The sequence below is a fragment of the Stegodyphus dumicola genome, chromosome 10 (genome assembly GCF_044657685.1).
Source record: "Stegodyphus dumicola isolate Sdum_Otavi_A_Nest chromosome 10, ASM4465768v1".
In the NCBI taxonomy this organism is placed as follows: domain Eukaryota; kingdom Metazoa; phylum Arthropoda; class Arachnida; order Araneae; family Eresidae; genus Stegodyphus; species Stegodyphus dumicola.
Genome location: NC_140777.1, coordinates 121,446,519 through 121,471,184, shown reverse-complemented (window position 1 = coordinate 121,471,184; position 24,666 = coordinate 121,446,519). Strand labels below are relative to the sequence as shown.

Below are 24,666 nucleotides of genomic sequence, written 5' to 3'. Positions count from 1 at the left end.
TAGCCTCTGGCCAACATGTATATCTGTCGACACACGTAAGAAGATATGTATAACCTAGTGATGGGAGTAAGGGTCCAACCAAATCGATATGTACGTGGCTAAAGCGAGCAGATGGTAACTCAAAGCGTTGACATGGAGTTCGAGTGTGCCTGTGAATTTTTGATTTTTGACAGTCTGTACATGACCTCGCCCATGCAGCGATGTCCTTCTGCATACCAGGCCATACAAAACGCTGTTGAATTAACGTCCGAGAAGCACGGATGCCAGGATGGGATAAATTATGGAGGCCGCTAAAAATACCATGCCGGAATTTTAGTGGAATGTATGGCCGCACCACATTACCTTGCACATCGCAGTACAGTGAAAGATCTGGTTCTAACTGCATAGGTACTAAATTAAGTCCATGAGAAGACATGTCAGACAAAAGATGTTGCAATTCTGGGTCCTGTTTCTGGCATTCAGCAATGGCGGAGAAATCTGTTGTTGATGGCAACTGAACCTCTTCAATTCTGGACAGAGCATCAGCAACTGTATTTTGAGGGCCTTCTACATGCCTAAAATCAGTTGTAAACTGCGCTATGTAATCAAGATGACGCATTTGCCTGGGAGAAGCCTTGTCAGGCTTTTGTCGAACAGCGAAAATTAGCGGCTTGTAGTCGGTATAGATAGAAAACACACGACCTTCTACCATATGACGAAAATGTTTAACAGCCTCATACGCACTAAGAAGTTCGCGGTCGTACGTGCTGTATTTTGATTGCGCTGCAGAAAATTTTTTCGAGAAGAAAGCCAGAGGCTTCCATGCTCCGTCTACCAGTTGCTGCAAAACTGCACCCATGGCCGTACTAGACGCGTCAACCATTAATGTTAAAGGATGCTTAGAAGGATAGCTAAGAGCTGTTGCCGACGCTAAGTCATTCTTACATTGTACAAAGGCTGTACGCATCAGACCAAATAATTGGCCGCGTATCTTTCTTTTTACTCCCAACCAAATATGTGTGCAAAGGTGCCTGCTTTTCAGCGCCATGAAGAAGAAAGCGACGATAAAAATTTAACATGGCCAGAAAACGACGCAGCTTCTGAACAGTTTTTGGCTCTGGGAAATTTTGAATTGCAGTGACTCTGTCGCTAAGTGGGAGAACGCCCTCCGAACAAACTTCGTGACCAAGAAATGACACTTTAGATTTCCCGAAAACACATTTTGATGGATTAATGACTACACCATAAGACTGAAATCGGCCAAGGACTATGCAAAGGTGTTCAAGGTGCTGGGTTTCAGTTGTCGAGGCTACCAGAATGTCATCGAAATATGGGACACAAAAATCTAAATCTCGAAGGACTTCATTAATGAAGCGCTGAAACGTTTGCGCAGCGTTACATAACCCGAAAGTCATGACAGGAAATTTGAATAATCCAAAAGGTGTTATTACAGCAGTTTTGGGTATATCAGGTGGATTAACAGGGATCTGATGGCAAGCACGAGTCAAATCTAACGAAGAAAAAATATTTTTGCCTTCCAAGACTTGCATGCAGTCCTGAATATGAGGAACCGGATATCTATCAGGCAAAGTAACTGAATTAAGACGTCGATAATCCCCACAAGGACGCCAGTCGCCGTTTTTCTTAGGGACCATGTGGAGTGGACTGGCCCATGAACTTTTAGATGGCCGACAGATTCCTTGCTCAAGCATGTATTTAAATTCTTCTTTTGCAGCCTTTAATTTCTCTGGAGGCAACCGCCGTGCTTTGGCAAAGATTGGTGGTCCAGTAGTCTCTATGACGTGTACAATACTGTGGTCAGCAGTCGGTTTGCCAGTTACTGAGCGGATGACGTTAGGGTATTGCTCAAGTAGTTTGTGGAAAGGAGAATTACCGGAAATTAATTTAATTCCAAAATTAGTGGCATTTCCAATGCTACCTACCTCGGACAATTGTGTGATGGAGTCGAGTAAGCGTCGATTTTTAATGTCGACCAACAGAGAAAATTTTTGCAGAAAGTCTGCATCAATTATTGAGTGCGAAACCGCAGCGATGACAAATGGCCATTGAAATCCTAGATCCAAAGACATTAATATTTCTCCATATGTTGCAATTTTTGACCCGTTAGCTGCAAATAAGTTAAATTTTCCAGGTGGCCGTTTGGATTCGGGAAAAGAGGGAGGTACAACCGAAATGTCAGCACCTGTATCAACAAGAAAACGTCTGCCCGATGGTTTATCTGTTACGAACAATCGACTAATGCACGGGCCGTTGTCACTCATGGCTTCGAGTGACGGCCCCTTCAGTTTAAAGAGGTCTTCTGAAATTTGCATGGAGGTGTACACTTGCGCGCTGTACCACCGAATCGGCTGTGATAGAAACAAATATCTGATTGAGTACCAGAATGAGTGCGTTGGTATTCCCTATTATTTCGGTTCTGAGACTTTGATCTACCGCGCGGATGATACTGAGATCGTGTCTGCAAGGCTGCGACCTGCAATGATAATTCCTGGATTTGTTGTTGAAGAGATGAAATATCAACAATGGGATGCTGAACTTGACTGATTGCTTGTGGTTGGAGAACATCATGAATTTTGTCTGCCATTTGAGCCAGTTGGGGTAGTTACTGGAGGCAAGAATAGCCTCCAGTAATACTGCCGTTACTGGAGGCAAGAAAAGCTTGGATATTGTTCGGGAGACGATTGAGCCACAATGATTGTAAAACATTGGACTTAAAATTGTCACCCGCAAGCTCCTGCATTTTTGACAATAACTGGGATGGGCGCATATCACCAAGTTGAAAATCTTGTAATAACTGCTTTAGTTTGGTGTTTTCAGACTCCTCATAAACTGAAATTAATTTATTTTTCAATTCCTCGTATTTATTATCCGAGGGTTTTTCAGAACAATCTCGCGTACTGACTGAAGAACCTCAGTGTCGAGGGCGGAAATTGCAGCATAAAATTTCGTGTCGTCGCGTGTTATACCCCCCAGCTTGAATTGTGCATCTAATTGAAAAAAACCAAAGGTTGGGGTCACTACGGCAAAATGGGGCAGGTTTCACAGCAACGCGAGCCATTTGTTTGTCATCAGTGGCTAGCGGGAAAGCGAGCGACCAACCGCACCGACGACGAGACGTGACTGTGTGTCGCCGAAATCACCTTCGGTTACAGTTAGTGATAACGGCGCGCGGTTGGCGAGTACAACACATGTTTACAGAGTCGCCACACTCGATAACATCGCCTTCTTCCATATCCTTTAAAAGTGTTCAACTGTTTAGCAAACGGTAGACGTCTTGAATGTTGCTTGATCGGGGCATGATCGCCGGTATCGATTCTATGTTGTGTCAAACTGGTTCGACCCACATCAGAAGACGAGCGGGAGAAAACAACTTGAAGATCTTTAATGACGCGATCGGCAGCATTCCTCTCGTCATCGTTTAATTCCGCATTCTGCAATAACTCCGATGTAATGCTCTCTGAGGACACGGATTCTGGGATGTTACTCTTTCTTTCAATACTGGTTACTGGAGTACATGCTGCAACCACTTCACCTTTCTTAATAACTCTCGCCTTCTCAGTTACACTGGCAACTCTCACCGGGATAACCGTTTTCGATAGGTCGACGAGTGTTGAGACTCCTTTCGGGCTATTACAATTATTGGAAAATTCTATGATGCCGTAGCGGAAATTTCTGTTTTCGGCTATGGATCTAGGAAGTAAAATTTCTGCTCTTGCCGGTATTGTGATATTGTCTTGTGCTATGATTTTATGTACAGATTTAACTTCATCATTAATTCCAAATAACGCTATGTCCTCAGAAGCAGAATGCAGTTTATTGTTTTTGAAGTCTAAGGAAAAATTATATTTCCTTAAAAAGTTCAGTCCGAGTATGCATGGATCTGTAATATCCGCCACATATGCCGTGTAATGGTAGGCGGCGCTTCCAAACGTGATGTTCACGTTTATTTTCCCGTCGATGTCGATCTTCTCACCGGACACAGTCTGTAGGATAACGCAGGGCGGCGTTCAGATAAGTTTGCTTCCCAGTTGTTGAGCCAAATCTTTTCGGATGATGGCAACGTTGGCTCCTGTATCTATAGTCATATTGCAGGGAACTACATTAATATGTCCTATAATGAAGTCCATTACTGCCGCCTCTCACGGCAGAAATCTGAAGCGCTTTAAACTGGGGCTTTTCATTATCTGGCAACCTCCGCCCCGCGAGATGGCCACTAATTAGTTTCCCTGCTGCTTGCAAGGAGCGGCCTTACCATCCGTGCCCTGGGGTGTTCTGCAGTTTCATCGTATGTGCCCTTTAGCACCGCAGTTCCAGCGTTTTATGGTCGGTTTCTTGTCACCAATATTCCGTCTCGAGGCATTCAATTGTCTAGTTAAATCGTTTAGACGAGCAGCGACTTGATCCCCTGGCTCCTGGACTTGAGCAGCTCTGACTGGCTGGCGGTCTCGACGAGTGGCTTGCTGGGGTGCCTCGAATTTCATGGCGTACACTAGAGCGCTTTTCAAATCTTTAACATCCGCCATTCGCAGAGTTTTCTGTATTTCAGAGCCCCGGATGCCGTCGATGAAGTATTGCAGAGACAAGATTTCCCTTGTTTCTGTCGGGCACTCCGAAAAGGCGAGATGGATAGCCTTTCAACATCTGTGGCGAGTTCCTTGAGTATTTCCGTGGGCTTCTGTTGGCGGGATTTTAATTGAAGCCTACTGTGGTCTTTTAAACACTTTTCCCCAAAGCGCAGCTCCAACTTTGCCGGACAACTTGTGCCGGACAGAGCTTCGAAATCTAGTCTTTTGTTTTCGGGAAGAGTCTGAAGGATATCCGCTGCGTCTGCTCTCAAAGAAGAGGCGAGATGACAGGCCTTAACCTGGAGATCCCATCCATTTGCTTCCACAACAATACAGAACTGTGTCTTATATACTTGCCAAGAGGTCTTCCCATCATATGTCGATAGCTTCAGAGAGGAACGAGCAGGCATGGGTAGAAATTTTAAACCATCCGAATTGCTCCATGCCGTCGCTACGAATTTCTTTAAATTATCAACTTCTCTGGCAATTGCAGAAACCCTGTCATCAATTTGTTGTTCGATATGTTCTTGGACGACAGATACTTTTTCTTCCATTTGTTGTTCCACCGCAGAAACTCTTTCTTGAATTTCTCCAACTTTGTCTTCAACTGTATCTATTCTTCTTTCCATAGCCTCGAACTTTTTTTCTGCTATGCAAGTAATTTCTCTCTTCATTTCCTCTTGACATACTTTCATTTCCTCTTTAACAGCTTTCATCTCTCTTTTAACGGATTCTTCTATCTTTTCCTGACCAGGAATCATCTCCCCTTTAACAGAATCTTTCATCTGTTCTTTAAATGATGCTTGGCCAACTTCCATCTTTTCTTGGAATGCAGCAAAAGCAGTAATAAGCTGCCTCAATTGTTCCTCCATCGCTCTAGTAATTGGCGTTAAAAAATCCCACTTCTGACACCAAAAATTGTTGCGTGCGCATGGGTTCGTTTGAATTGAATGCACAAGTCCGATGAAAAATGGACAAAATTTTATTATTATCACAACAAAAATGCTTAAATTCCCTCAGATATTCTTTCAGTATTAGAATATCTCACAGTAGTTATCTTTTAACTACTCAAACGTTCAACAGAAGTTAATTCAAAACAGCTAAAGAAAGCTAATCCGCGAATTCGCTACAATCAACGAGCAGTTTTCTAAACAAACTAACTAATCATCGAATTGAGAGGTTTTCCTCCTTTTTATATGATTTTAATTCGAGTGCGAGAATTTTCTGGAACTTTCTCGAAATCAAAAAGAGATATTTATTTATTTATTAAATGTTAAATCCACGTGCTCTTGTATTTATAATTTTTCCGGTTTAACTTTCTCATAATATTCGTCACGCGCTGCATTGCACAGGGAATAAAACAATTTAATTTATAATTCTACTAACATTAACTATTTAAATGCCAAATTCGTAACAATATTATAAATATGGCTACTCGTTGAAACGAAACACTGATGCAATGGAATCAGGTAGTTGACTTCAGGGTCTGTTCTCAATAGAACAAATGGCTATGTGATATTTACCTCATGCACAATACATACACAGGGCCAGTTCCCTTCAAAAGTCCTCCACAGATGCAACTCTCCAGTAAATAAATAGCCATAGTGTGATTTGTCATAATTAAATAATACAATCCATCATAAATTTATCATAAACATTTCTTTATTTCAAACTATGCAATATTTATTGATTTTTTTAAAAACAAATCTAAAAAGATAAACAGGTATAGGGTGAAGCAAAGCTGGCACCTGTGCATTCCCATACACATATATTAGGTACCACTAGGCCTTGCTTTCAAGTTTCTGCCCTAGTTCTGAAGAAGAGTAACTCTGGAGGAGGGTCTGAGAGCTTCCTACCCCTTTTCTCCTACAACCAATCAGCTACTTAAACGACATTTGGCTCGCCATGTAGTTTGAGTGCCCTTTACCGCACAAATACCATTCACTTAAACATTCATACCTTCTCCAATATATTTGAAACCAGGCCCAGTGGTATGGCAGTCAGTGTTACTAAACACTGTGCTGTTCGACTAGCTGAACAGATGAATAATAATAGCAGCAAATTTTTCATATTTTAAATAAGGGAAAGCATTTAAATACTTAATGGAAATCAAAGCAATGCCAATAATATTGAATAAAGATGTTCATTTAAAATGTCTTGGTAAGTTGGCAATCAAAATTTGAAAATGTGGGTTACCGTAAACAAAGTAAAATGAACATAGAGTACATTATCGTGTGTTCATCACATCTTACTTGACCAAGTGCCAACTATAAATGCACTCATAAAAAGTGCAACAGTTTTTTTTAACCTTTTCTTTAAATCCTCTTAAATTCATAAATATGCTTTTAATTTTCTCTAGTTTGTGAAATCCATGGCATTATGATAAAATTTATTACCTTTAAAAAGCAGCTTAGCTGTACTGCTGCATATTAGCTAACTGTTGAGAACCTCATTAAGTTGACAAGAGAACATATCCGCTAAGCAGTTAAGTACTGTTTATGGATGAGTCTCACTATACTTAACAATGAAATTTGCACTAAATCACAGCCAGGACATTAAAAAAGGACAATAAATCCAACATTGCGAAAAATGGCAGTGACAGATAGGACAACATTCTGAATCATGCAAGAATCCCTTTGGGTGACCAAGCTGATTTCCATAATGAATTTAGAAAAGTTCTCGGACAATTCAGCTAAGTTCAGGATAGAGAATTCTTTTTTAATAGTTGGAAAAATTCTATATAGTTAACAGTCATTTTCAAGTCAAATCTCCTACGTTATTCTATCAATGAACTAATCAACTCTTTCACTAGAACTCAAATCCATTCTTCTTTTTGCTTTGTCAATCCTTCCCAGTTCATTAGCACCCGAGATCTCATATCCAAACTAAGATATCTGGTAATATAATTGATCATATGAAATGGACGTACTTAGTATGCATTCAGATTAGCCGAATCCAAGAATGTATCATTATAATTTTTTTTTTTCAAAACCAGATAAAAATAAATCTTAAACTGAAAACTAATATCAATCTTGTCTAACTTAAAATTTCAACTCAGCAAGTTTCTCTTCTGTAGAGATATGTATACACAGTTTCGGGGGGGGGGACTATTTTTACATTTTATTCTTAGTTTCCACAAGGTATATAGAACACAGAAGAAATATAAAGCTAACTCTTGCTTTGACCAAATGCCAAATCTTATCAAGGGTGGAATACCTTTGTGAAAAACTTTCTAAGAAAAACTACCTCATAGTTACATCAGACAAGGAGAAAAATTGGGAGGGATGAACAGAAACAAGTAAAATCTACATTGTTAAGATGAAATTATTTTTCTCTGAGTAAAGAAAAAATACAATTGAAAATCTACATTGTTAAACTGAAAATACGTTTTTTCTGCGTAGAAAAATATTACAAACATCTATACCACTAAAAAAAATTTGACTCCCCAAAACAGATGTTCCTCACTTTATGAGACAGTAATTGTTATGGTCCTCAGAATGTTACTATGTTAATTACATATACCTTCTAACAATGTTTGAGATAAGAGCTATAAATATAATCTATTAAAAAATTAAAAATTTTAAAACAAATAAATGATGCATTTAAAATTTGAAACATAGTATGTTATAAATAAATGATGCATTTAAAATTTGAAGCATAGTTTTTTATAAATTAACAAAATTATTTTAACTATGCAGTACATACTTTGCACTGTCATCTTTGAGGCATGAGTGGATGGAGTGAGAATAAGGCTAGTAGAACCATACAATGAGAGTCAGTATCTGATTCACCCGTGGAAGACTTAACAACTAAAGGGGACATATGTGATGAGAAGGCTGTATGAGAGGTGGCAGAAGTTTGCAAGTTAAATGGGATAACAGTGATTTCTGAAGTGTCCTTAAGAAAATATGTGCATAAACGTATCTAAATAGATTTTCCTTTTTCCCATGATAGCACATATAGTATGCTATCATAGGAAAAAATAGCACTGTATGTGCAACCCTTTATTTTCTTTTCGATTCCGAATGAATTTCACTCTTTAAGAACAGGTTTGTTTGGACCTATTAAGTTACTAAAGTGCGGAATTTTTGTACTGAGTATTTAAGGGTTTATTATGAGCTGTTGCATAAAAAATTCATTCAATCTTCTAGCTAAATTGAAGCAAATGACTATTCAATCATACATTATACAAAAACCATTCCTTAGTTTAAAATAAGAAGACATTACACTGCTAATTTAGTAGCAAAAATTAATATTCTTCTCTTTAATCATTATATTCTCTGAATTTTATTTACTATTTGCAGCTCAGAGCACAAGCTGAATATGAAGTGAAGAAACTGAGACAGGATCTTCTTCACAAAAAAACACAAGTTACGTTAACAAGGAAGCAAACATCTTTCCCACAACCTTCTGAACAGTTCTTCATTAGTGCTGTTTGAAATGGGAAAGAAAGGCAACTTTTCACTGAATACTGCTGTTAAGTGACGATTATCGAGCTTCCACAGGATGTTTTTGCTGAGAACTGAAAAGCAAGATCCAGCAAATTTATTACCTAAGAATGATTCTGCTGAACTAAAATAAATTTCTATTCAGATAAAGAAAGGATTAATCAGATAAAAGTTGAATATTATATCATTGCTGCCAGCCTTGAAATATGAAAAACAAAGAGTTTTGGGGAGGTTTCTCATGCTGCCATTTCAAAAGAACTCTGCTTAATGCATAATTCAGGTTACGAAAATGCATATAAATGATTCTGATGCAGAATATATCAACATTAGATAGCTATTCTGTATTTTATATTCTTTGGCTAATTTCATTTTCTAAACTTTAACTATTTCAAATGTTAACCACAGATCCATGAGAACAATCAGGTGACTAATCACTCTATCTTATCATTTAAGTAAAGTAACTCCAGCACAAAAGTAGCATTATTATTTCATCAGCCTAACAGCTACACAACCTGTGTAATAACAAAGAGTAAACTCTCAGCTTGAAAAAATGACAGTAATAAAGTTAAGGCAAAATAATAAGATTATAAGACAAAATGCAACTAAAGCATTTAGCTGAGTTCTCAACTTGAGTAATTACAGTTAGCCATGCTTAAGCTATAACAAGTAATTCAGACCTAGGAAGAAACACAATGAGACTGTCAACAATAACTCTCATAAGCTCTTTCTCAATCTCAGGTACTCTGTATTTAAATACTAGTTAATGTATTTAAATACATTAACTAGCTTGCATTCTGGTGGGAGCCCATGAAAGCAAGAGTACCTGTAAGGGCACACTAATAAGATAACTAGTCAATAAACATAAAACCTTATTATTTTCTTACACTTTTATTTTCCAAAAAGTTTGAGAAGGGGGAGGGAAATCATAAATAAAAGTGCTTTTAAATGTGATGAAATAAGATTGAAATTAATGCACATACTATTGCATGAATATACTTAGTAATGTATCTTTTACTGACGTAAAAAGGTTAATGTATTAATGATGAAAAATTACTGAAGTAATCTGACTGATTAAACATTATCTTCATAAAAAGCTCTATGTATGTTTACAGAAGATTAAGACAACTAAGAGCAAGTAAAATTTAATAAGAAAAATTATACTAAAAATCACTGGGGTTTAGGTGGGATGGAATTAGCTATTTTAAGTTTCATTTATTGATGGGAAAAATTTTCCTTTGTAAAGGCTAAAATTTAAAAACTGGGAGATCAATGATCTGCCGGGAGACTGGGAAAAGCAATAATACAGCAGGAGTCTCTTTGTTTTACCAGGTTATTTGGCAGCTTTGTTACATACACTGATTTGGTGTTTTGACCGATTCCTTTATGAGAAAATAATTAAAAACATTTTTATAAATTTAAAATTAGAAATGCATCTCTGAAATCAATGCACATAAAATTAATATGATTTTTGTACAGGAAACTATCACAGAAATGTACTTAAAAAAGTAGGAAAAAGTAAGTAAGAAAAAAGAAATTAAGTTTTCATGTTGTTTAAAACTAGTTACAAAAAGAGGGTAAAAAAGATTTGCTACTATATTCAGGATAAAATGCGACTCTATTGGAAATGTGATTTATAATTTAAAGAAAATATTCATGCCCATATAAAGAGCTGCACTGTATATAAAAATCGCATGTGTATGAATATCTTCATTTACTAGATTATAAGAATTTTTATATTATTCTCCTTATTACTAAAATTTTTCTACAGTACAAAACAGATACACAGTATCGATAGGAGTTCTTAGCTGGCCTTTATTTCTGCAACTGTTGGTCACAGACATATATTTCCAACAATAAAAAAGGTTAAATGACACAAATATTCAAGTTGCCATTTTCAAATCTGAAACAATTATATAATACTTAACTTTCTAACTTTTTATACATCATACAGGATCCATATTTAAGAGAAATTTATACTCATTATAAAAAAAATAAAACATTAGTTTGACTCTTATATGAGAAAAATTGGCTGAGGTATTTAGTTTCAGCATTTGGGATATATGATGTCACTTCTAACTTGCCTTGAGAGGTTGATTAATAAATCAATTAGAATAATTTGAGATTCATTTTTTATTCTTAAATGCTACTGAAGGACATTCTTTTGTTACTTATTAATATACACTTTTTAACTGGTATGCCAAAATAATTTTCACACAAATTATTTTTAAGTTTCGATACATTATTAAAATTTATTGAATACATTACTAAAATTGTAAAAAAATCTGCAAAAATACATTATTAAAAATCTCATGAAGTTTTATTACTTCAGAAACATCACCGAATATTACTTCAAATTTTTTATTCCTGTAATAATTTTGAGATCCCAATACCCAAGTTTGAGATCCCAAGTTTTCTAGAATAAATTTTTCTAAATTGTATTGATCAATGTGTTTCATAACAGTCTTCAGAAGAATTCTTCTCACTTAATCTGTTAACATCAGAAACCTTTTTTTAAACTGAGATTTTATTAATTGCATATAAATGCAAACATTTCATTCTTCAATTTATGTACGGTCCACGAATATAATTTCTAGCTTTAAAGTAAAATATTCATGTCAATTTCGATCATGACGGGATCAAACTTTTTGTATCTTATTAGAATTAATATAAAATGTAAAAAAAATTCATAAATACTATAAATATGGGGAACCAGTGGGACGTATAAAAAGTTAAGATTTCACAAAACTGATTTTCTTTTAATATTTAAAAATACCCAAACAATGAATATTTGCATTGTTTGAGACATTTCTGTAACAGGAAGTGTATGTCTATGACTAATGGTACTGAAATAAAGTTCAGATAAGGTCTTTCATGGACACAGTGGATATATACGATTTCACTGGTTAGTAAAATTCAAGTGCATTATGCATGGCAATTTAAGCTCCAAATGTTAATAAATATAATCTTATCTGTTTCTAATATCAATATGTCAATGTTACAAAATACAAAGACAAAAAATACTAATAGTATTCATTCTTTATTTCCAAAAATGTTTTATGCATAATTTTTGATTGTATATACATTCACTTTAATAACTGTTCAATATTTTTATAAATATTTCCATATTTATTATGGCTGTTAATAAACTGCTTAAAAATACTTTGAGTATCTACTATGTAATTAAGAATTTTAATGTACATTTATTGCTGTCCTTTGTGGTTTAATTAGATATATAAATATATGCACTCATACTGCTGCATTGTCTACTCATTTAGCAAATGAACACAACTGTTGTTACAACTCATAATACAAGAAAAAAATGAACACTTTTGTTACATGTAAATAAATTTTAAAAAGGTTATACTCTCCAAACATTTTCCCTACAATATATTCTAATGAATGAATCAATAACATATAATTAGAAGATAAATGAAAAAAATATTGATCACCCTTTGGGAAATGACTAATAATGTAAAATCTTAAAAAAAAAAGAAAAGCATCATATTACATATAAAACTACTGTACATATGTAAACATAATTATACAAAACATCCATATCCATGCACAGAAATACTTCAATTGCATATATGTCATAAATAACAAATCATTTGATATATTCATATGATATGGATATTATATTTGTACTTAAAAACCAATCAGTGACATCTATTATAAAATGCATTATATTAAAAGGCACTTAATATAAAGAATACCACTATGTTTAATTTGAGAAAATATTTGCTTTAATCTACTCCAGTAAGTTGTTAAAAATGTTTTAAAATATGATATAAAATTGAATTATCTTTTAATTTATTGTAAATAAATACATTCTTTATTCTTTGCATGACCATTCATCACAAAAGATGGCAAATCTATATTAAGCATAATCAAATGGAATATATTGTAGTCTACCACATTAAAATAGGCACTTCAGGGTAATTTCTTTCATAACTATGTCTGCTACAGGAAAAAAAAAAAAATGTTTGAATGCTCTAATTCCTTCTATGTGGTGATGAAGACAGAAGTTGCAAATCAAATGAAGGAAGAGTTGCCATGATCTTGAAGTGCCTATTTTTAAGTAACAGACTAATAGTCTAAAACATAAGTACAGAATTGCAAAAGTGTAAATTACTTTAACTTGTAATTACCTGAAATATGTTCTTCTATTGCTAGTGAATTTTTGACGATATTAAGTTTGTGTTGTAAAATTCACAAAGATAACAAGTCATCAAATATTTACATGAATACAGTAAAGTACTACAGACATATTAATGAAAAACAATATTAGCAAAAGGTATATAATATGATTAAAATCTTACATATTTCTTTAACTGCATTTTCATTAGGGAGTTATATAAAGATACTAGATTTTAGATCTCTAAAGAGAAAAATAATTTAATATGTGCTTCAATAACATTGTTTTTTTTTTTTAACATTTATAAAAACAAAATACATAAAACTAGGAAATAAGGATTAATTTCTCATAACTATAAATTAAAGGCTGTGGCCTTTATTGAGCACTGCTATTTAAAATCTCTTTATTTTTAAAAAAATTTCTTTGTTTTATTTTAGGCCAACACAATTCTCTACGAAAAGAAGTATGCACCAATATTGCTTAAAAGCCACCACTAAATTACACATGTTGTTTTTATCTTTTATTATAGTTTATTTATTTTTATTTTCAAAGTTAGTATTATCAATAAAAAGTTTTTAAAGTCTGTTATTCTGTTTCATTCTTTGTTTATTAAAATAATAAATAATCTAAGAGATATGTGTCTTATGATTAGAACAATTTGAACACAGTTACAATGAGCTAATGACAATAGTACATTTCCTTGTTGGAAGTATCAAGTCGACAGATACAGGTTTCTACAGAAAAATGCTCGGCATATATTTCTTATGATGAAAAATAATTCAAATTTCTAATTTCGAAAACACATTTATAAAACTGAAAAAGGTGAAACTAATAAAACATATAGAAAGAAGCAAAAGCAATAATAAATTTGGAAAAATGCTCTTTTTGGGAGGGGGGGGGATAATTATTTAGGAAAAACGAATTTCTTTACTCAATAAAAAATCAGAATACTCACTTTCTTAAATGCTTTTTAGCACTAGCCAGTGTTTAGTTTTATTAAGCTACTCTTTCAGCAATTCATAATGTCAATTGTAATGAGTCTGCTCTTAAATTAATCTACTTGCTCTCTGATTATATAAATTATTATTTTTTTCTTCTACACTGTTTTCAGTTATACAACAGAACCAAAAAATACTCAATTCTGAACCAACAAGTACCATCTTAGACATTAAAATTATAAATATGAATCTATATCTTTATTAATTCTCATTCATGTTTCATAAATTTTCTCATGCTTGATTCAAGATTTCATAAACCATGAATAACTGGATTAAATTATTTTTATACAAAATCTTAAATACTAAAAAATTTATAAACTTTTTTTTTTTTTTAATATCACCACATGTTTACAATCTCTAAACTTTTCTAAGAGGGGAGGGAGAACAATAAATTTGGAAAAAAAAGAAAAAGCAGGATTTATAAATTGTTGCAAAATAAAAATTTATCTTATTATAATAACTATATATTGCAGGTTTTAAAAGCTATGTAATTATTTTTGATTTAATTTTATTATATGCTCCTAGTTTTTGTTACTAACTGAAAATTTGTATATATAAATTTCATTCATAAAATACAGAATTTTAAAGTAATTACATACAAAAGAAAAATTTAATAATTTTTTTTGTATGTAATTACTAAAACTTTGTAAAATTTTTTTTAAATTTTAAAATTTAAAATTTTAATTTATGACAATTTTTAAAACATATAATGTGAATTAGAAACACAGCAATTGAGGATCACTGAACTGAATAACCTCTAATTAACAGTCTAAGCACTCACTCTTCATGCATATATTCCATAATTAACAGTATAAGCACTCATTTTTCATGCATACATTCCATAATTAACAGTATAAGCACTCATTTTTCATGCATACATTCCATAATTAACAGTATAAGAATTCGTTTTTCATGCATACAATGCTATGAATATAAATTATCTCATTCATAACTGACTTCACTGCAAAATAAAATTTAATGATAAAATTTGTTACACTTTATGATAAGATAACTAGTTTGCTCTGAAATCATATGATTAGCTTTACTTATTTGAAACTTGATAAATAAGTGTAAATTAATATATTTTAGATTATGTAACTATTCATGGATATTTTTTTAATAGTTCAACATTTTTATAAGCTCTCAAATCCAATAATATAAAGTTGCATTTCATTCCTTAAACAAACAAACAAACAAAAAAAAAAAAAAAAAAAAAAAAACTGTTTTTCTGAAATTAATTCTTGAAACAAATTAAACTAAAGAATTATAAGTATGTTATTTATTATAACTAAAATTATTCAAATCAGTTTTCAACTAATCTATAATAGTTTAATATAACATACAAAATTACCTAACTTCTATAACTATGTAATTCATAGATTTAATAAAAACATAAAACTATGCGATACTGTTATCTGATTGCAAACAGATATTTTAAGAATAACGAAACTATGCCAGTCTTAAATATCTAGACAAAAGTTACTAGCAAAAATAAAAGATTTCCTTATGAAACTCATTAAGGCACAGGTAACATAAATTGCTGATTATTAGAATTAGGCTATGAAGAAAGCACCCCGTAGACCTCTTGGACATCTGTTGAAATTAACATATATAAGCATGGCAGCACATGCAAAAGATTAAATGTTGTATACGCACAACACATTAATGGTACCCAGAAGCACAGTTTATGAAAGTAGATCTTCCATATGCAAATGTTTACTTATTACTCATTTACATAGAAGATATAAATATGCATCATATAAAAAGATAAAACTCAAATTAGGATAACATCTGAATTTATAAATATGATCACAGAAGAATTATAATGCCTGGTGATTGTGAATTATCTTTTCTTCAAAACTCCTATTCGCACACAGGCGGAAAATTTAGTTGCTGTCATGTGAACATGAAATTGATGAACAAAGAGTAAATGGATGGATGCAAGATCATAATGACTCAGATGCATTAACATCCACGAGAGGAGACATCTGATATCCATAGAATGTATAAATTGTTCACCATCACACATCCATAGCTACCAACCTTAAAATCTAAAAACCGAAAGGTAATACTTGCTGTTCAGTGATGCCATTTACAAAGAACACCAAACTGATTTAAACCCACTTTATAAGGCACAATTCAAGTTATTGAACTATTTGTAATACACAATTCTGATGCAAAACATATTAGATTATACATAATTTGATATTCTAAATGCTATGCTCTTCCACTAATTTCATTTTATAATTTTCTTACATTTGTATACAAAGCAAATCCTGAGTAGGAATAAAAAGCTTCTATTTATGAAAGTACTTAAAAAATAAAACTAATTACAGTACAATGTCTTTAATACGGGCGTCCATAATCCGGACCTCAAAGCTACAAACTTTCTGCGCATTTATGTAAACGCATAACACGTTTACACATGCGCGTTTAACGTATAATGGACGGTATAAGCTAGACTAAAATTATCTATTTCAGTTAATGTTGCAGACTGCATTGTTCCTTAATCTTCTAATTGGATCCAGCTTATTATTTTTTGCAGATTGTTAGAGCAATTTTATAAAAAGTAAGCTTGAACTTTCGATTATTTCAAAAAGTGTTTCCGATTCTGGAGCTGCCAAAGGATCTACAAAGCGAAAGCATGTTTGGATGTACCACTTCCGATAGTGAAGAAAGTGACAGAGAGGTTATTGGATATGAAAATATTTCGATTGACAAGTTAGTCGGTATTCTCGACACAGCAATTACAGGACTTGAACAGTGGAACTGAACAAGAAATTATGCCTGTTTATAGAATTAAAGAGAAAGTATTAGCACAAAAAACGAAGCAACTTAAACAACTTACATTGAAAGAAATGTTTAATAAAATAAACAAATAAATATTAATTTTTTTTTTTTTGTAAATTTTGATACCCTTTAGATCATTGCTCTTTATTTCATAAATTATGGTTTCATATTTTTAATTTTATAATTTCTACATGCCATCTTACCAGATTTAAATTGATGATCTATAATCCGGGAAAAAACCCTAATCCGGAATTGCCAAAGTCCCGACGTATCTGGATTAAAGACTTTGTACTGTATTAATAAACATAATATCCGTGTGGGTAAACTTAATAATACACCATATATTGAAGTAAAATAAAATTAAATACAAATATGAACTGATCAGACCTTGCTTGAATCTTCATATAAAAATCTACAAATGTCTACAGTAGATTAACATAATGCAGATCAAATGAAATTCAATTAGAAAAAGGTCAGTAAAATGTAATAAGAAAAAAGTAAATAAAATTCAGATAAAATTATTTTGCAAATCACTAAGAGTGAGAGTATAAAATTTACATAATTTTTAATTAAAAAATTTCAACATTTTCCTTAATAAAGGTTAAAAGATCAAAACCTGGGAGATTGATGATGTACCTGAAGACGTGACAAAAAAACTGGGAGTCTCTTAGGAGAATAGGCAGCTATGTACACCAAGGGTTCCCAAACGTTTTGTCCCAGAGCACATTCTAGAATATTTGTTGGACAGTGGACAGTATTTACTTTTTCAAGGTGAATTTACAGTTAGACAGAGTTAATAATACATGCACATATAAAAAAGAAATCGGTCACATTTGGCTTTGTGCTGGTATCAATGAGAAAACTTTCACATAGAATTTTATTGAAAGCTAAAACATTTTTATTGTGTTCGCACAGCAGCAGGCACATGTTAAATGTTCGGCAGGCACCATGGTGACCGCGGGCATAGGGTTGGGAACCCCTGATGTACACCATACCTCAAAGAATGAAGACATGTGGCACAGAAAAAGTATTCATACATACAGTGCAATGCCATCTGCAGCATTGTGAACTATTTCCAAGATGATCATTGCTTTGCCTACCTATCACTTCACACCATAGGTATCTAATTAGAATGGTGCTTTGAATTATACACACTGGTTCATGAATGGTATGACCTGAGCTTTTCATACAAATCACACTTCTGCGTGCAGCATTATGATGGTCATGGCTACTGGTGACAGAACTGAAGAGATTGATTCGTGGTGTCTTGTATTATGCATTATTATACCAACCCAGAATTTTATTTTAAGGTGCTAATGACTATGACCTCATACATCTGATATTCTGAGCAGTCAGCACTACATTATAGTGTTACAGCCTGTGGTTATCTCATATTTTAAGATCCACCTAATTAAGAAGAATGCTCAACTACATACCACACTCATTATTTCCCTGACAGACAGGGTACACATATTTCTAGCTTAGTCAGCATATTTGCCAAACTTTTAATGATTAAAATACACCTTGTTCAGAGCAACAAAGAGATGGATAAAACAATGAACAGTAGCAGCTACAATAAATGAAATCTAGCAAAGAATTGAAATCTCATGGACTGCAGTATGCTAAGCTGCCAACCAGAATTAATTCCACTGCATGTCTGTGTAGCTGCAGCAGTTCTTGCCTATAGTGGCTACACGCAATACTGATTTCTTCTGTATGGCTAAAATTTCTGAATATATGAAATTTATTTGTATCTGAACTGTCCTGAATTTTTTTGCATTGTAGGGTACTTGTAAAATAAATATGGTTTTATTACCTTTTGGCTTTCATGACACTGCAGTTTTAATGACATACAGTTTAAAATAATTACTAAATTTTACTTTTAAAAAATTTAAAACACACGTAAAAGTGCTAAATAATTAGTACCAACATTATTATTTATGTTTTCTGTCTTAAAATAATCTTTTTCTTATCAACCCAAAGGGGGCATTAGCCCATATTATCAATCATGAGATAGCATTAAAAGTTGAATCACTTTTCAAATTGTTGCCACCAAATATTATTGCCCTGTATTATATTTAAAGAAATTAAATAATGAAGACTCTAGTATGAATGTATGTATGTTTCTTGCACTGTTAAAAAACAACTGTACTTACAGCCATCAAATTTTGAATAACATATCATCCACTTGAATATGGTCACATGGAAACCCAAATTTTGAATTTGTTTTATTATCTATTTCATATTTTGTAAAAATTCAAAGAATTTTTGATTAAGAAGACAAATGATTTCAAACCTAGCAATGACAACACTGAATGGAATAAAACATTTTTATATTTCGCACATGACACTGTCTACTGGAAATTCTAAAGATATGCTGTTTTTTAAACATTTTTAGCCCAAATGCTCTAGAACAGCGATTCTCAACCCGTGGTAAGCATACTACTGGTGGTATGCAAGATAAAAACAGGTGGTACACAAAGAAACAAAGTATTTTTAACAACTAAATTCAAAAATCTTCTTAAGTTTGGTGTGTTTGGTGGTGTACTTAATTATGGCAAAGCACACGAGGGCTATCTGCCTAAGGGGAGGGATGCCTTCGTGGAGGACTTTCTAAGGGAAACTGGCTCGTATATATGTTACACATGGGGAAAACCACGAAAACACCCATGCAGCCAGCCCGTTGGCGGGATTCGAACCTCGGACCAAACTACCAGTGTTCAGCGACTTTACCGCTCGGCCGCTGGTGGGCTCAAAATCTTCTTAAGAAAAAGAACAATTGATAGAAATTTTCTGCGATTGAACTCTAACTGAAGATTTCAAAAATAACACATTTGTTAACTTTTGGCTGAACTGAAAAAAAGAATTTAAACCCGTTTCAAATAAAGCTATAAAATTTTTATTGCCTTTTTGCACAACTTATATGTGTGAACAAGGGTTTTCTTCCATGTTATATTTGAAAAATAAATACAGAACAAATTTAAAAGTGGATCCTAATTTGCAGTTAAAGTTATATAAAATAAGACCAGGAATAAATTAATTACTCTCTTTTAAAGAGCCCCAAATTTCACATTAAATTTTAGAACTATTCACACTATAGTTCTATATATAATTAACTAATTCTCACAGTAAAATTTATACTAAATTTTAGAATAACTTAAATTTTGATAATTAAAATAGTAACTAATTTTTAATCTAATATTTTAATATATGCATATTTAATACAAATAGCCAATTGGCTGTTGAAATGGCAAAATATAATTTTTTAATATTACTATTGAGAAGGTGAAAGATAGTCATTGTAAAATGTGGTTGTAAATGTGGTACTTAAGTTTTTTAATTTTGGATTAGATGGTACACATTAGTCAAAAGGTTGAGAACCACTGCTCTAGAAACATGTATGCATGTGTAAATGAAAATAAAATGCCTCTTTGAGCATAATATGAAACCCTTAAACTTGCAGATTTTTTTAATTTATTTATTTATTTTTCCCAATAAAAAATATGTTGATAGATGGCACAAGATTCAAAATTATAATTCAACATTACAACACAAATCTTTTTGAAAAATTAACATTGAAACAATTTATTTCAAAATATTTTTTCACATTTTAAAAGTAACTCCTTTTTAACTTGTTGAGAAACACTTAGCAATTTTATTAATGCAGATTAGTTTCCATACATAAAGAGGATTAGTGTTGGACTTACCTATCACATATTTGATTCAAAAGTATTAAAATAAATAGTTATCAATATTTTTGGATTTCTAAAAATTTATTCACTGAAAAAATTCTGCTTCAGTCTCCCTGCTTAATATCAACAGCATATACCAAATTTGTATGAAACAAAATGCATCTAATTGTAATTTACCTGAAGAAATAATATTAAAATAAAAAGTAACAAAAATTATAAAAGACAATCTATTTTACAAAATCATACTTGGCAAAATACAAATGTGAATTAACAGTTTTTCTAAGCTAATCACTTGATGCAAAGTGCTTTTAATACATGATTGTATGCACTAAGTAATAATACATGGTTTGAATAGTTCAGGATTCTACCTCAAAATTTTAAATATAACAATACCTAGAGTAGTTTCATTACATTATATGCCACATCAATAAGAAAGTAATATTGGTAAATGCTACTGTGAATAGATCAATCAAGTAATTATTAAACAATTTTTTAAAAAACAGATTTAAAATAAAATTAAATCAGATTCTTTCATATTTACTCGATTTTTTATCAACACAAAACACACACACATGAAATTCAGAAATTTTACATGCTTTTTAATAAAACAGGCCTCTGATCCTGTTTTAATTCTGTGGTCATCAAATTAAATCATCATAGCAGACTGTTTGACAGGTAGAAAATAATGCCTTTAGCAGCAAGCCATAAACTGTAAAAACCTTTTTGTTTCAAATTAGAGAATATTTTTCTCTTGACAAGATCAACTTTTTCTAGGAGAAATTTTAAGTACAAAGCTATATTCATTTAACAACAGTACAAACACAGTTTCAGATTAGAAGAAAAATGCATTCTTCTTTGCCCACATATGTTTACTATTGTTCAAAATATCATTCGATTAGAAGAATTTTAAAATAACCTACAATACTTATTAATTACTATATTAATGAATATATTTTAGTTATTTTGGTGGTACAGCCTGATACTACTATGAAATTTATATTAAAACTGTAGATCTTTAGTTCGCCTTTAAAATGCCAAATATTATCAATCCTGATTTAAGAAATCTGAAGTCCACTTGCAAATAATTCGAACAATATACACAAGGTAATAAAAGAACTTAATTTCCAAAATGGAAACAGGAAAACTGTTGATGTAATATACAGAGTTATTATTTATTTTTAAATAAATAATGTAATATTTGTAGTTTGCATATCAACTGGACTTCCACAGTATATCATACATAAATTAAAATAATGCAAAAATAATTGCAGCAAAATTACAATACTTAAAAAAAGGGAAAAATACCAAAAAACCGTTGAGAAATTCGTTATCTCAACTAGTATTAAGTAAAAACAATACTTAAACCATACTGATATGCATATTTTCCATTAAGATACAATAAATTTATGCTTATTAGGGTATGTCATTTAAATTAAATTTTATTTTTGAGAATTTTAATAAATTTAACTAAAACAAAATTTTACTATTATGTGCAAGTTTCTTATAAAATCTTCCAAATTCTTATTTTAATACTACATGAAATTGGACATTTTTTTTTTTTTTTAGATTACTGTTAAAAGTACAATAAACATATGAATGCTACCATGTAATATTCTAAACACACTAAAAAATTAAAAACTTCAGCATATTATATCAGCAATAGGACTGACTTTTCACACACATACAGTTGTCAATCAGTTTTACAATTAAAAAAAAATCTTTCTCTTTTCAACTAATAACCACTTTTTAAAATTAATACTGAATTTGCTAAGGTCACAAAATAAATAAAAAATAAGCACATGTGATCAACTTAAAATAAAGTAACAAATAATCATAAAAAATTTTAATATATTAAGAGATTCGTTAAAAACCAAATCAGAAAAATTCACATGCTATGTGATTAATTTAACACTAATTGTTTTATAAATGACATACAATTATAACCAATAAAATTTACACAAAGTATAAACTTCAAATTATAATATAGTCAATAAAATCTGGATTATAATTTCAAACAATTTCGCCTCTGCTCCATGTCATGAACTGCAGCTCTAAGGAGAGCTAAATTTTGTTCTTCAGTGAATGATACAAGAGACAGCTCACTTTCATCCAGTGAATTATCAATAACTGATTCACAACTACTAGTATTGGAAGTTAAATGCATTTCTGAGTTTTCGTCACCATTGTCTACTGCAATAAGAGTTTGTTGACTTGCTGAAACAATAGCCCACTTGGGTAATTCTGGATTATTAAATTTATCAGGCATAGTTTCTATATTTTGCAGTGGTGAAAAGACAGAAGGATTTGTAACTGGTAGTAAGTTCTCAGTGTGTACATTTTCTGTACTCTGCAACGGAGAGAAAGTAGAAGGATTTGCAACTGATAGTAAGTTCTCAGCCTGTAAATTTTCTGTACTTTGCAATGGTGTAAAGGTAGAAGGATCTGTAATTGGCAGTATGTTCTCAGTCAGTAAACTAAGACAGTTAGTAGGGCTAAAACTTTTCATTTCACCTAATGGGACTAAACACCTAACATGAGAAAAAAAAAATATATATATATATATATATATATAATTATTTTTAAAAAATTACAAATTATTAAAATTAATGGGTGGAAAGTATTAGATCTACATTAATACTAGCACTAAAACAGACATGTTATTCTAATTAAAAAATATTTTGTAAACACTACACCAACGATAGTGCATATTAAAGTGGCATTTAACCCATTAGCCACTGGTGTTGCGTTGACGCAACGGTAAAAATAAATGCGTATATAAATATAACTACCTAAGATATTTTATACCAGCAGATGATTTTGTGTAGGGAATATTATGAAGATTATTTCTGTAAAAAATATTTGCTTTCAACAATCATTTTATTTATAATAATTAATCTCATACTTTAAGCAAAATTTTCGACCAGGTATTTTTGCCAAAAATATTTAACGAAAGAATCACCGTCTTTATGAGTGGTATATTCTTAGACAAGGTCACCATTTATCAGAACATTACATCAATCAAATGTTTATATTTGTGTTGGGAAGGAAGGGAAAACAGGTGTTGCGCTGACGCAACGTCAGCAGGAAACTGGTAATCCCTTTTTTTTACTCATTCCTTTCGATGTTCCGGTTCATGTTCTGGCTGCTTTAAAAATGTCTATAACAATTTATCTTATATTAGAAGAAGCCCTTTAACCCCTTCGAGCCGGGTAACGAAAACACGCGCTTATCGCGGAGGCCGGCAGTGTCTTCTGCGAGTGTCTCTCCAGGGCCGGGGGCTTTTTTGCTACTAAGCCTAAATCCATGAAATTTCCGAAGTATCAACGCATTGTTTAATAATGCTCTATAGAGTATTTAAACGGCTTATGCTTTATAGATATTTATATATATATACTTTAATTACCTTATTTCTTGTTTAAATGCATATTTTACATGTTTTATTTTAATTACTCACCATTTTATGACTTTTAACATTATACATCTGAAAACTAAATATATTACTTAAAATTCTCTTTTTGTATGAAAAATTTGAAAACAGGGATCTACACACAGTCCTGCATTACATTCCTTGAACTTGTAATAACTCATTTGCCGTTTTGGAGGATTTTTCTGGGAATGTGAACAAACGAAGCATCGTCGTCTCATTTTCTTATCAGTCTCTTCTAAACAAAGTTTCGGAAAATGTCTTTCAGTTAATCTTTCAGAATCAATACCAGAATATCAGAATTTCAGAATCAATATCTGAAATAGTTTGCATCATTTCTGCTATTTCATGCTCTGTTAAACATTTTCGATGCTTCGACATTGCAACGGTAAAAACAGAAAGAATTCACGTCTAACAAGATCTAATTATTTTCTAGAAACTGAACTGTAAACCGAAATACTCAACGCTTTAGCGCATATAAAACTTCTACTTACAATAAACAACTACCACGTGCGAATAAAGTGCGATTTAAAGAGACATCATAAATCACGCCATTCGGAAACATTTAGTTCCCCGTTTGTTTATATAATCAAAAACACGTGTATGTGAGTCAT

General features: G+C 32.2%; 2 protein-coding genes across 2 annotated transcripts in view; one reads left to right on the top strand and one right to left on the bottom strand.

Moving 5' to 3' along the window:
* Positions 1–12,509, top strand: part of LOC118185749 (uncharacterized) — a 389,910-nt gene extending 377,401 nt beyond the window's left edge. The window contains exon 11 of the mRNA XM_085825462.1: positions 8,870–12,509. Coding sequence (XP_085681588.1) covers positions 8,870–9,004 — 135 coding nt within the window. The 3' untranslated portion in view covers positions 9,005–12,509. The remainder of the gene's footprint in view (positions 1–8,869) is intronic.
* Positions 12,032–24,666, bottom strand: part of LOC118185748 (uncharacterized) — an 87,195-nt gene continuing 74,560 nt past the window's right edge. The window contains exon 12 of the mRNA XM_035355652.2: positions 12,032–23,156. Within this exon, the coding sequence (XP_035211543.1) occupies positions 22,631–23,156 (526 nt within the window). The 3' untranslated portion in view covers positions 12,032–22,630. The remainder of the gene's footprint in view (positions 23,157–24,666) is intronic.